The 13,722-nt window shown below is 39.9% G+C and overlaps 1 protein-coding gene across 6 annotated transcripts in view; it reads right to left on the reverse strand.

Moving 5' to 3' along the window:
* Positions 1-13,722, reverse strand: part of LOC137936533 (serine/threonine-protein kinase ATM) — a 128,226-nt gene that overhangs the window by 41,843 nt on the left and 72,661 nt on the right. For all 6 annotated transcript variants that reach the window (XM_068781262.1, XM_068781261.1, XM_068781260.1 and 3 more), the window contains 11 exons: positions 13,350-13,421; positions 13,197-13,266; positions 12,628-12,745; positions 12,414-12,537; positions 11,987-12,127; positions 4,555-4,656; positions 4,392-4,439; positions 4,103-4,207; positions 3,673-3,759; positions 3,181-3,492; positions 2,832-2,947 (listed from right to left, as the gene is read on the reverse strand). In XM_068781262.1, the coding sequence (XP_068637363.1) occupies positions 2,832-2,947; positions 3,181-3,492; positions 3,673-3,759; positions 4,103-4,207; positions 4,392-4,439; positions 4,555-4,656; positions 11,987-12,127; positions 12,414-12,537; positions 12,628-12,745; positions 13,197-13,266; positions 13,350-13,421 (1,295 nt within the window). The remainder of the gene's footprint in view (positions 1-2,831; positions 2,948-3,180; positions 3,493-3,672; positions 3,760-4,102; positions 4,208-4,391; positions 4,440-4,554; positions 4,657-11,986; positions 12,128-12,413; positions 12,538-12,627; positions 12,746-13,196; positions 13,267-13,349; positions 13,422-13,722) is intronic.

A 13,722-nucleotide genomic window follows, 5' to 3' on the forward strand; every position in this document is an offset into this window, starting at 1 on the left:
TCTAGGTTCTGGTTGGGATAGGAGGGAGTTGCGTTGGTAAGTAGAAGTGGAAAGGGTAGGCGGGGGCAATTGAGAGGGATAATGAGGGAAATTAATAAAAAATGAGCTGACGGGACTCCATGGGGGGAGTGCTCTAGCTAGGAGAAAAACGAGCCAGGTGGCAGGAGCAGTGGGAGCAATGAGTTCAGAACGGCAAGGCTGCAGAGGTGGTTCTGAATTTGAATTCAAATTGAATGGATGGCAGCTGCACAGGGTGGCAGGCGAGTGGCAAGCATCACAATGGTTGTCTAGGGGGACTCGTCGCCCGAACGGTTTCCGGCGAGAGAGGCAACATCTTCAGCATCGCCGATGAGCTCACCGAACGAAATGTGAATCCATAAGAAAGCTTGTCCGACATCCAGCCGCAAAAAGGATTTCCTAGAGTGTTTACGGTGTGGTTTAATGAACAATCGAGTTTGCGATAGCTTGTTGTGCAATTATCGATTCTGATAAGAGAGCCAAAACAGTCGGCGATAAGCCAAAAAACTCCCACGTCCCATAGTTCTAGTGGAAGGTCAGCAACCAAAAGCCACTAACCGAAGCCGTAGTTGCATGAGGATGAGGACCAATCACGAACAGGGGAGACAAATGTTGAGGGGGGAAATTGAGTAGCCATCCATTGATCCTCGAGCGATTGGAAGGATACCAACCAATTGTCGGGACTCAGAAATGGCAGGTAATTGAGTCTCAAATGTTGAAAAAACCAGTTGGAAATACCCACACTATCAGTGTCTAGGATGTTTGAAGAGACAAAAGCAGCACAGACTAGCCGTTTGAGTCTAGAGCTAAGCAAATGCGGAGGGATTGAGATGGTTGGCTGGTTCCAAGGAGAAGCAGGTTCAAATTGTTTCCGTAGAGGGGATGAGCTGATGGGGGACATCAGTAGGAAGTTCAGGGTGTTGGCTTTTCGGGCTGGATGGAAATGAAGGAAACCAGCCGAAGTGGATGTTTGTGGCCTTTGGAATAGTGACACGCGCCCTGGTGATGTGGTCTCGATACTGCATAATGTCACAAACTCGGTATTGTTCTGGCACATGACAAGAAAACAGAAGCACCAAGGTCCAGATCAAAGTTCCTTGAACCTTGGCGAAGATTCCCGATCAAGCTTAGTAGCCTCCATGAACTGCGCGATGAAAGACTCGCACGCCGCCATCGGGATGGTGATGAAGGCTCTCTGCGATCCAGTTTTCATCGTCACCCAGATACAAGAGGTAGCTCGAAGAAGCACACAAGTAATCGATAGGGTGGTAGGGATGAAGCTGAATTAGAAGGGGGTGAAGAGAGATGTCGTGGCGTCGCCTGGTTGTCTTCGTCGAATCGCTCTTCTGCAGATCGTAGTCCATTTTTGAGGAAACATCTTCTTCCCCTTTGACGGTCCTCAGAATGTCATTCAAAATGCCCTGCCAGAATCTTCCTCCCGTGTAGTCGTAGCAACATCAATGGCCTGAGTTGAATCAGGTCTTACTTGCTTAGTTGAAGCAAGCATGGAACCAAATAGCTCAATATTCTACAACTATCATTCAAAGCAGCTCACTTGTACCATAGTGTAAATAAGACATTGGGACCATTATTTTATTAGCTATTATTTTATGAACTTGAATGTAAATGTGTGGAGACAAATTATATGATTCTTATGTAAGTTGAGGGAGGAAATGTCCTCACACCTGTAAATAGAGATCAGTTGCTGGCATGCTGTAAGAAGAGACATTCCTAAGATATACGGTTACACAAAGGAAGTTTCTCTCTTTCCTAAAAATTTTCCATTTGTGACCAAATCAAACACTTCTTAATTGCAGCAACCTCAACAACTCACCAAAGGAAAGCTCCTCAACTCTTTTTCTTTAAGAAAACAATGTTAAAATTTCATTGAAGAAAAAGAAGAAATACAAAAGAAACAAAAATTCCACCAAACTTGATCGTATCCATGTAAGAGTATTTTGGTCATTTCACCAATCTGGCATACACCTCGTGAGATAGCAATAGGCAAGGAGTCCTGTTAGAAGTATAAGTTTCAAGTTTGATAAGATTCTTAGTATTCAGTAATTTATGCGGTTTTAAGTTAATGAGGGGTATTCTTGTAACTTACCTAAAGTTTTTCACTTAAGAGATATTTAATAGAACAGGGCTCGAGTTTTTGCCCTATCGAGTGCAGCTTCACATACTCTTTTCTTCTCCTTGTTTCTCTATTTTCTTCTTTTTCTCTCTTTTTCTCTTAAAGCTCACACTTTTACAAAACAAATGCAAGGTCAAGCAACCCAATGAGCAAGAAAATAAAAAGAAAAGGGAAAACTAGATCAAGAGGAACAGCATTCTCATCTACAATCCATTGTAATGGCACTCCCACTCACTCCAAAGAATCTGTAATACTATTAGAGCTACAAGGCTTATGACACCATTTAATCTGAACAAAACCACGAAAATTGCAAATGCCATTGTACAAACGCCAATGGGAATGTCTACAAACAATTCCACAAAGAATGAGGATGTCTACAAACTCAGTTCACTTGGGCCTGTTTCGGGTTTTTCCCATTTTCCAGCATACCTAGTTGATGCAATTTTAAAATTCTTTCATATTAAAACTAAACCTAACGGGCAGCCTATATTCTTTATAAAAATAGCTGTGGATAATGGAATACTATGAAGTTTCTAGTGTGATCCTTAGGCAGGGTTAGTCCTATGAGATGCCATCAATAAGAACAAGTTCATTCTTCACCAAAAAAAAAAAAAAAAAAAACTTGGCGAGTAATATCTACTCATGCCAAAAACTTGCAGAAATCATTTGTATAAAATACCTGTGCAAGTTTTCATGAAAGTGAACACTATTAACATGCCGGTTCACATGTGGAGAATCTGTTTCTGCATAAAGTGAAGAGAAATCCCAGTTTCCTGTTCTCCAAGCTGCTTCGTACTACAAAAGTAATACAGTGTTTCACACTAGAGCAATATATAACAAGCTTAAAGCATTTACTTCTTCACCAATTTCTAATCTCTACATGCCCATTTCTAGATCCAAAAAGAAGAATTAAAACTAAATTTATGTAGAGAATACAAAAGCTGCCTAATAAAACTTGCAGATAAAAATTCCTGCATGTTTCATTCTATACCTACGGATCATAGATGAACAAATTTTTTAACTCAAACCTGCAATTCAGTGAACTCAGATTCATGCAGATACTGGCCTTTCTGTGCAGCTAATCCTTGGCAATATACATCCAAAATATGAGTGCATCCAATCTGTTGTAAAGATCTCATCAGTCCTTTGTAAGAATTCCAGTTGCCTATCCCCTTTTTGTCTTTAGGGGAAACCAGTCCTTGTGCTCCTTGAGATTGGATATTAAACAAATTGTCTGATCGACCATACAATCGTTCTTTTCTTCTTACTAGCAAGTCATAAGACTCAAGAGCTTTATTCCAGTTCCCCTCATGCTCATAGGTAATAACTTGAGATTCCAACTGTTGGACAATATTATTTGTAAGCCAATCAAGAAAAAGAAGCAGTCGAGGAGCCAATACCAAAGCCGATTTACTCAAGATCTTTTTTCTGATAAATTTCCTAATAGAAAGTTGCTATTTGGAAAGTTAAAACCACAAAAATATGTAAAAAAGATCGACTACAATATTAAATTGAATGACCTTGTGTGACTGGACAATTCCATATAAGCTGTCAGGTTCATTGATTTGCGTGACTGCCACAATCAGTAGTTCAACATGGGGAGGAACCTGGCAAGAGCAAAAAATATGGCACACCATTGTGCAAATTATGCTTAGAAGAATCCTCTCTAAACTTTTTTTTGTTTTTAAATGATGACAGTTTTATTTCAAAGAAAGGGAAGATACATCAAGGGAGGCCTCCCTAACAACAAGAGGGGGGAGGAGGGGGAGGACATGAGACCAAGTATAAGAAATGGTGGAAGCAATGTCCAAAATATCAAGAAAAATCTACCAGTGACACCATGGGGGGAAAGATGAGGTGGCACACCATCCGATGACAATCGCATGATGTGCTCAAATCTAAATCGCAAGACAAAAGCATTACATGCATGAAATATGTTTTGGTACTAACCAATTCAATATGAGTAAAATTAGGATGCCCTAATGTGAGGCCACCAAAATGTTCTTCACACCAGTGCTCCACGTACAGCATGGCTGTGAAGTAGGATCCACAGCGCTGCAAGTACATAAATCCAATATAAAAGGTCATGCCAAGACGAACACAAGGGAATTTCAGAGAATTGAATACTATACGATGTTTGTAAACTAATAAAAAATAAATAAAATGCATACACAAATAAACACATGAGAACTGATAATAAATCTGAGTGTGTAAGTCACTAGCCCAGATTGATACTCACAATGGCTGCCTCAGCTACAAGAAGGTAATCGATGGGAAGCCAATACACCTGGTGATGAAATAATTTGTCAGTAAATAACCAGTAACTAACAACACACAATTGAAATAAGCTACCAACAAATATTAATGTGTGGATGAAGCATTCAATATTTATGAGAATTTACCTTCAATCCTGATGTCATAACTTTATTTGCTGGAACTGATGTATCTTTTGATCTCCCAGAAATGTAACGGGACCTTGCGTTACCACTAGAAATTCGAGTAGTCTGTTAATCCAAGCAATCATATTTTCAGCCCAAGGAAATCCTTCAATAGTGAGATGGTCATTTAACTTTAGAATACAAAAAGAGAGAGTAAGATCAAGCAGCCTGCCTATTGCCAAACCCCAAATTTTTTTCGTAGCACTCTCCTCTCATATTTTCTTGATGTTTTTTAGAAAACGCAAAATTCATTAAAAAGCCAAAAAGCTAAACAAGAATGTCAAAGAGGAGGGGCCCTTACAATAAGAGATTGGAGGAAAATCCCCTCTCTAGCTAGAGAATCAACAGAGCTATTCCATGATCTAGGTACATAAAATACAGACAACATCTTTAGAGAGGTCTTGAATTTTAAAAAAGCAAACCCTATCACCGAGGCTTGCTGCCAATGCACCAATTGATGAAATTTCTGCAGTATCCTTCAACATGGAGCCTTCCTAAAAATTCCTCTCTAAAGATTCTCAATCCATGTGTTAGAGCTTGAAGTTTTGCCATTGTGGAATCCGAAATGCGATGTAGTTCAGTATAAGAAGCAATGACAGCATCATTCGAATTCCAAAAAATTCCACCAAAACCAGATGGCCCAGGATTTCCGCGAAAATATCAATCAAAATTGTTCTTGATAAACTCATTTTCTGGTGCTGTCCACTCCCCTTGAATCGTGTGCTTAGGACAAGAGCAACCTGAGACCAACTGCTTCTGATTACCCCACCCTGAATTTCCTCAAACATTTCTAAAGAGCACAGCTACAGAATCAGAAGGGAGAGGGTCTTCTAAGTGACAACCTTCCAAGGTGAGGACTGACTGCTAAAGCACCTTTGATTTCTTTCTGGTCAAATTATCTCCCATGCAACAAAGACTAGACATGCCTTGAGTATGACTGAACCCATAAATGGAAAAGGATTCCTGGAGCAAATAGATACAAAGCTACAAAATGTGTGGAGGGACTCGACCACTGTAGAACTCTTGGGCCTCTCCACGGCCTTCACATCTTTCAGAATCATTTCAGTGGTCTGCTCATTGTGAAAGGGACTCCTAGGTGGTCATTGGTTAGTGCTCCACCTCATTCCCTCCATGGCATCATTGGCAGCTATTTCTTGATATTACAGACCTTGTTTCCTCTCTTTCCTGCACTTGAGTCTCTTGTTGTAAGGGGAGGTCTCCCTTCTTGTATTTTCTTGCTCTCTTTTGAAATAAAATCATCATCATTTCAAAAAAATAGAGAGGGAAATTAAAAAGGCCGATAAAGAAGCTCCAAATTCTCCATCAGAATGTGTAATGAAGAAGTGATCAATTTTTTCCTAAACCTGGCAAAAAAGTAAGCATAAATTACTTGGCAGAGATGAGCCCTCTTCATGAGATTGTCCCTAGTTAGGATCTTTCCATGAAGAGCAATCCATACAAACACTAGACTTTGGGTGGGCTGGAGAGGAACCAGGCAGTGGTGATAGGGCAGGTAGAGTAAGGTCGCACGATTAACTTCTTGTAGCAAGATGCAACCGAGAAGGTATTATGCCAAATAGGCACAAGAGCGATGAACCTTGATCACTCTTAAAGTACGCTTCATTACTTTGATTAAATTGCATATTTCAAGAGCGAGAAGTCTAGTTGATTTTCCGGATGCTGCCATTTATCATAATGGAGAGAGAAGAGCACCTCGATTTCTTCCCAAGCTATATAGCCGAGGGAAGATATTCTTAAGAGGAGCATCCTTAATCCAAAAGTTAGAAAAAAATTGGGTTTTCTTCCCCCTTTTTTTTGTTTTTTTTAAATGAGGGTTTTCTTCCGTTGCCAGTCGAGAAATGGATATGGGGTGGAAAGATGTATGTATGAAATACTTACCTTCACACTGTTGCAAGTCTACTCAATCGGCCATCACCTAACCACCAACTTGCGTTTGGTTCGCCATCTTGTGAACAACAAATGGAACCCATGGGAGAGAAGGGTGCACGATCATCCTCCAACACCATTCGGTGAGAAGAGCATTATTTGAGTCCCTATTCTACTAATTCTCCATCCACATCCTTTGTTGATTTCTAAAAAAGAATACAAAAACACAAGAGATCTCAAGGTAAGGAGAGAATAAAAGAATTCTAGCTCTTGGGAGGGAGGAGAGGAGAAACCAAGGGAGAGAAGGAAGAAGAAAAGAGGGAGAGGAGTATGGACGAATTTGAGCCAAGAGGAAAAGGCTTGGATACTCTACCCCATGCCTTGAGGCTATATTTATAGTTGTGTGAAGGTGTTCACAATGACTACAATGCCCATAGGGCCACATACTTTAAAAGGAAAAAGACATAAGAGAACATACACCAACTTGCATAATTACAATTCTAAGTCATCTCTATGGAAGTTATCCTTATTTACTAGCCATGCCAACCCTACACGTGGGTGTCTCTTAACACTCCCCCTCAAAGGAAGATAGTGGAACTTCAATCTGAGCAGGATCAGTACGATGATGAAACATGTCAAAACATGATGAACTTAGCTCGGCTTTTGGGAGTGGTTTACCATGGCCAGATTCTAGGAGGGAACGATGATTCAGGAGTCCAACGGAAGAATCATAAATGATTTTGATTTCTTGGAATGTTCGGGGAGTAGATTCTTCTCGGAAGCGAGCAATCATGTGTCACCTCCTATCCCAATTCAAGTCTTCTATCATTGTGCTTCAGGAAACAAAGTGCCAGGCCTCAGATGACAGACTCGCCCAAGATCTCTAGAGCTGCCCCACTTTACAGTGGGCGGCTGTAAATGCGATTGGCTACTATGGAGGAATCATGGTGTTGTGGGATGCCTCTCTATTTGATGCGGTTGGCACCCACCATGGGAGTTACTCAGTGGGGATTCATTTTTCGTGATCACAGTTCCGGCTCCCAATGGTGCCTCACTAGAGTATATGGCCCAAATCGTTATAATAAGAGAATGAGTTTTTGGGAGGAGCTCTATGATCCCCAACTCCGGTGGCCTTTGCCTTGGATTTTTGCTGGGGATTTCAATGTAATCTGGTTCTGTGATGAAAAGCAACTGCCGACTATCCGCATCTTATCCGTATGAGAAGATTTTAGGATTTCATCAGCAGTAGGGAGTTGGAGGAGATCCTCTTTTTCAGGAAGACCTTCACATTGTCCAACAGACAACAACGTCCAATTCTCTCTAAGTTGGACCGTTTCCTCGTCGACTCACATTAGCTTCATCTCCCATAAGGAAATCGAAAAAGTAGCTTCATTTTGGTCGTCTGCCCCCGCACTACTTCGTCTTCTTGAGGTCCCCTTCTCCCAGAAAGAAATCGAAAAAGCAGTTATGGGTATGGCTTGCGATAGCCCCGGGCCCTAATGGATTTAATGGCGATTTCTACTGGCGGGCTTGGCCAACCATAAAGGGGCATATTTATGCGATGGTAGATTTTTTTAGCAAGGCATCTCCTTTCAGAGCATAGGTGCCTCTTTCATGTATCTAGTCCCCAAGAAGAAAAATGTCGAGACTCCAAGTGACTTTCGGCCAATCAGCCTAGTTTCGACCACATACAAGATCATTGCCAGACTCCTCGTGCATCGACTAAAGACGGTTCTCCCTTTAGTAATCAACCATGGTCAGAGTGCATTCCTGAAGGGCAGAAACACATTGAACTCCACTATAGTTTGTCGACCATTTTTCCCACTCAAAGAAGTTGATATTCGCACTGAAGTTGGACCTAGAGAAAGCTTTTGACCGTGTAATTCGAACACTTTTGGAAGATCTCGTGTGCCACATGAGTTTTGGGGATCAATGGAGATTCTGGATCACAAGTTGTTAGTCATCGCCTTCTTATTTTCTCATCCTTAATGGAACGGCCTGTGGTTGCTTTAAGAGCTTGAGGGGGCTAAGGCAAGGCGACCCTTTTACCCACTTTTATGCAACATAGTGGCAAAATTTCTCTCAGCTATGCTCTACTCAGCAAAAGAACGTGGGTGCCTAGCCCCAACCAACACCTCTATGGATTTTATTCCTATCCTCCAATATGTTGACGACACATTGATATTCGGAGTCGGAACAATGGCCAGCATTAGAAGAATTAAGGCCGTTCTTGGGCTTTATGAGTTATGCTCGGGATAGAAGGTTAAATGGGGGAAGACCTCCTTGATTGGCTCTAATATTAACCTGAGCTCCCTCTCGGAAATGGCTAATGTCCTCGGTTGTTCAGTTTCATCCACCCCTTGTACTTACCTCGGTCTTCCCCTGTTCTCGAGACGCATATGCAAAGATCTCTGGACTCCGGTAATTGAAAAGATTGATATGTGTCTTGCCACCTAGAAGGGGCGTTTGCTTAGCAAGGTAGGAAGGCTCACCCTTCTCAAATCAAGCGTTGCTGATATTCCAAATTATTATTTATCTTTTCTGCCTTGCCCTACCCTGTTTGCCGATTGCTGAATAAGATGAAGAAGTGTTTTCTTTGGAGAGGAACTAGCTCAAATTTTTAAGTATCATTTGGTCAGCTGGGAGGATGTCTGCCTTCCAAAGTCTCACGGAGGTCTCAAGATCCGCCTAACCAGAGACATGAACCGTACCCTAAAATGGATTTGGAGATTCAACTCGGCCATTCCAAACCTCTGGAAAGATATGGTGCATGTGAAACTCGGCATCTCCTCGATATGGTGGACCGAGGGGGGACATAGAAGGCGTTTATCTTCTATCTGAAGATCTCTCTATCTCCTTCTCCCGATTTTCTCCTCGGCGATCCACTATTATGTGGGAAGATTGGTGGGTAGGCGATGTGCTTCTACAGAACTCTTTTCTGACCCTCTTCAAGATCTCCATACAGAGGAGGATTTCAGTTGTTGAAGCCGCCTGTGAAGGGCTGGAACATTCATCCTCGTCGAGGCCTATCAAATCTGCAAGCTCTGAAGGCCACTCGCCTTTTGGAAGCCATTCAGCCGACCACTATTCAGGCTAACAGACCGGATAAGTTAATTTGGAGGCCTGATAAGAGTAGTTCTTTGTTATGGTCCTGGGTTAAGTACCTATTCCTTCCGCTCCTAACAAGCCGATCTTTTGGGTAGTATTGGCTAGGTACTTAACATTTGGTATCAGAGCTAGCGCTGCGTCCCGACTTCGAATCCCGGCGCCCCCAAGGCGGATGCGGGTGGTCACGCGCCTGGACTGACCCGGGTTCGACATGGCTCTGGTTGCTCTGTTGTGGTAGCCTCCGCGGTCGTCGGCTCGGGGAAGGGCGGGGTACTGTTATGGTCCTGGATTAAGTACCTATTCCTTCCGCTCCTAACAGGCCGGTCTTTTGGGTAGTATTGGCTAGGTGCTTAACATTCTTTTTCAATATCCTTCGCATACCACGCATTTTTGTTAGGGGATAGCTCCCCCATTTTTGTTTCACTTGGCTCTCTCTCTTAATAAAATCGTCTTTCATAAAATAAAAAAAGGATACCAAAATAACCTTTGATTCTTCCAATATGGATATCTCTCTCTAGAAAGATCAGATTGAGAAAAGGTTTATTGGGATAGAAAGTAGAGCCACGTAGCTTTCTTTTGAGATAAATTCTCAATATAAATCCTCAATAGTGTTGGTACAAAAACGTTCAGAAAATTGAGGTTTTCTACTACTACACGAAACTTTTCTGTTGCTTGACTTTTGTTGCTTCAAATGTCGATATCTCTTTCTAGAAAAATCTAATTTCAACGATTCTTTTTGAGTTGGAAACTAGACTCAAAGATCTTTCCAATTGTATACAATTTTCTATAGGAAAGATACAGTAAAAGAGTAAAAAATCTTGTTAAGTTGGATCCAAGGCCCTTCCCAAAATGACTAAGCCAAATTAGGAAACCTCTTTCCTAGGTAATAAACTCAAGATCTTTGTACTCACTAATCCATGTGTGACTATTCCTTAACACTCCCCCTCATTTGTAGGCCCCCTTTTGTGGCTCTACAAGTGGATAATTTAGGTATAGGCCTTCTTTTGTGGCTCTACAAGTAGATAATTTTAGGTATAGGTCCTCTTTTTGTGGCTCTACAAGTAGATAATTTAAGTGTAGGCCCACATATGAGTACCCGCTCTAATACCATGTGAAGTTGGGTCCAAGGCCCAACCCAAAATGACTAGCCAACTTAGGAAACATATTTTCCAGCTAATTAACTCAAGATTTTTGTACTCACTAGTCCATGTGGGACTATTCCTTAACAAATCTAATGAAAAACGGGAATTGGGAAAGAAAGACTTAAGAAAAAATGAGAAACTCGTATTTTTTCTTTTTCTTTCTTCTTCTTCTTCCCTTTCTTCTCCATCTTCTTCTTCATTTTCATCTCAGATCTTTGCCCGCTCTGATACCATGTTGATTTCTAGGAAATATACATAAACACAAGAGATCTCAAGGGAAGGAGAAAAGAGAGGAATTCTACTTCTTGGGAGAGAGGAGAGAAAAAACCAAGGAAGAGAAGGAAGAGGAGAAGAGAGAGGTGAATGGACGAATTTAAGCCATGAGGAAGAGGTTTGAATGCTCTACCCCATGTCTTGAGGCTATATTTATAGTTGTGTGAAGGTGTTTACAATGATTATAATGCCCTTAGGGTTACATGCTTCAAAAGGAAAAAGACATAAGAGGACATACACCAGCTTGCATAATTACAACTCTATGTCATCTCTATGAATGTTCTCCTTATTTACTAGCCATGTCATCCCTACACATGTGGGTGTCTCTTAACATCCTACATAGGCCTATAGACCTCACCTGACTCATTTAACTAGATGGTGTTTAAAATCATCAAAACCTTCCACAAGAAATTTCTCATCAACTTCTCAATATAACTACTCACTCCAGCTAGGCAGCAAAAGGAAGGAGAAAGAGTAATGTTAGAATCCCACAAAGCTGGATTGAATGGGTTCTTCTTTGTGATTTTGATCACAATTATTGATAATTGTTCGTTTTTTCTGTCATTTTCCTTCATAAACTTTTAATTTTAAAAGGAAGGCTCACAAACACTTGTAAATAACTAAGCAGGCTATATTGCCTAAATAAGATGGTAGTAAAGGTGCTGTAAATAGAATAATAGCATAGCTAGATCGGCAGTAATCCAGGTAAAAAAGTAAAAGATATTATGCCATAAACAACTTCACATAAGCACAAGTGAGAGGGTTACTGAAAGAATGGTAAACTATCATCCAAACTAAAGCAAAATTACATGTAGTATAAAAAATCTGTTTAGAGACCAACAGTAAGAAGATGAAACAGTTACATAGTTTCTTCCTAGCAATTCATAATACTAAACAGGAAGCATCACATATGATTACCTTAATGTTTTTGTTTCTGGATTAAATAATTCATCACTTTCTCAAAAAAAAAAAAAAAAAATGATTACCTTAATGCTTCCACGTTTGGATGGTGTTGATGTCGTTTCTCTTTTTGTGACATGAGACACTCGAAGTACATTAAGTGCACCCAATATAAGCTGGATTGATTTGATCAACTGATTGGATTCTGTAAAAATGTTCCCTTGAACCTGAAATGACCAAAGATACCTTCTTCAGTTTTGCAAGTTCAAGAAGGTTAAAAGTTTAGCACCATTTAAAAAAAAAAAGAAAAAAGAAAAGAAAAGAAGGTTTAAAGTAAAAGTTAGTTTATCTGCTTCAAGAACATGTAAACTTCTAGCACAAAGACCAAAAATTCGATACGACTAAACTATCATTATGTTTCTGTCAGACAAAATCAATTCTTTTGAGGAAGAAAACAAGTAAAAACTTGTGTACAAAGAAAAAGGCCAGAGAGAATTTACACAAGGGTCCAACCTGGGAGGATATTAACTGGTACAGTTCTGAACTTAAATCCTTCCTTCCTGCTAGATTTACAAGTATAACTGGAAACAGTAGCTCAGCCACTTCAGCCTTCAGCAACACTACTTCTTGACACAATCTGCACAAGTCATTCAGTAACCTAATCAACTTGAAAATGACCAAAAAAACATAATTCCTATCAAATTTACAAGAAAATAAGAACCAATACCTTAAAATCATATCATTAGTATGACATATGAGTTTGTGTGTGAGTGAGCAAACCCATTTCTCATAAGTTTTTCCATTCGTCCTCCAAATGGATGCATCCTCCAATGAAAATGACTCAGCTATAAGTAAACGACAGAAAAAATGGACATAACCATTAGTACGTTAATCAAAAAGGCTATTGAAAAAAAATATGCATCTATCTATGTATCTATCAATCTACCTACCTACCTACCAACCTATCTAGATATCTATCTATATTTATATGAAATGCAAACAATTTACTGATGAGCAAAAGAAGGGTATAAATATGTGACAGAAGCAACTACATCTCTGTTAATATAAGAACTCTCATTGTTTGGGAAGGTTTCCCCTCTTGTAATCTGCTCGTTTGAGCTCTCTTAATAAAATTCAACATCATTTCAAAAAAAAAAAAATGAGAAATTGTAATTTTTATTATTCAAAAGAATAAATTCAACATGTTTCTGTTTCATATTTTATTCCGACAACTGGTAGAAGGAGATATAGAACAGCTTAATACAAGAACAAATAAGAAGAAACCAAAGAGCAAACCAATAGCTTTATTTTTAGCATCCAACAGTAGCTTCTCCACCAGCTCCAAGTTAACAGCTTTTGAATGGACCTGCAACAAATAAAAAAATTGCAATAATAAGTTGTATTTTAAGGCTATTCAAAAACTATTTTCATCAAAATTTACAATATTACCTCAAGAAGGCCCCTCTCAAAAGAATTAAATGACAGCAAAGCGCCTCTACCCCTTTCAGTAGATAGAATTCCCTGATTACAACCAATAATTAAGAAGGTTATGGTAAGTGCAAAATGATATTTAAGGAACTACAAGTCCACGAGTTGTAATATTATAAAAACATTTTACAGCATAGGCAGTTCATTTTCTTCATGTATTTGAATATACCTAGTCTGGTTTTACTCAAAAGCAATCCAAGACTGCAGTTTATATCATAAGCTGAAAACTCCAATACGTGAACTGACTGTTACTTAAAATAAAGACATTTACTGAGACGCAATGCAAGACTGCAATTTATCTTACAAGCTGAAAACTCCACAATATAGAACTGAC

Source organism: Aristolochia californica, unplaced genomic scaffold (genome assembly GCF_029961685.1).
Source record: "Aristolochia californica isolate CCGP_79_NKW_82.1479 unplaced genomic scaffold, dmAriCali1.0.hap1 SCAF_7, whole genome shotgun sequence".
Taxonomy (NCBI): Eukaryota; Viridiplantae; Streptophyta; class Magnoliopsida; order Piperales; family Aristolochiaceae; genus Aristolochia; species Aristolochia californica.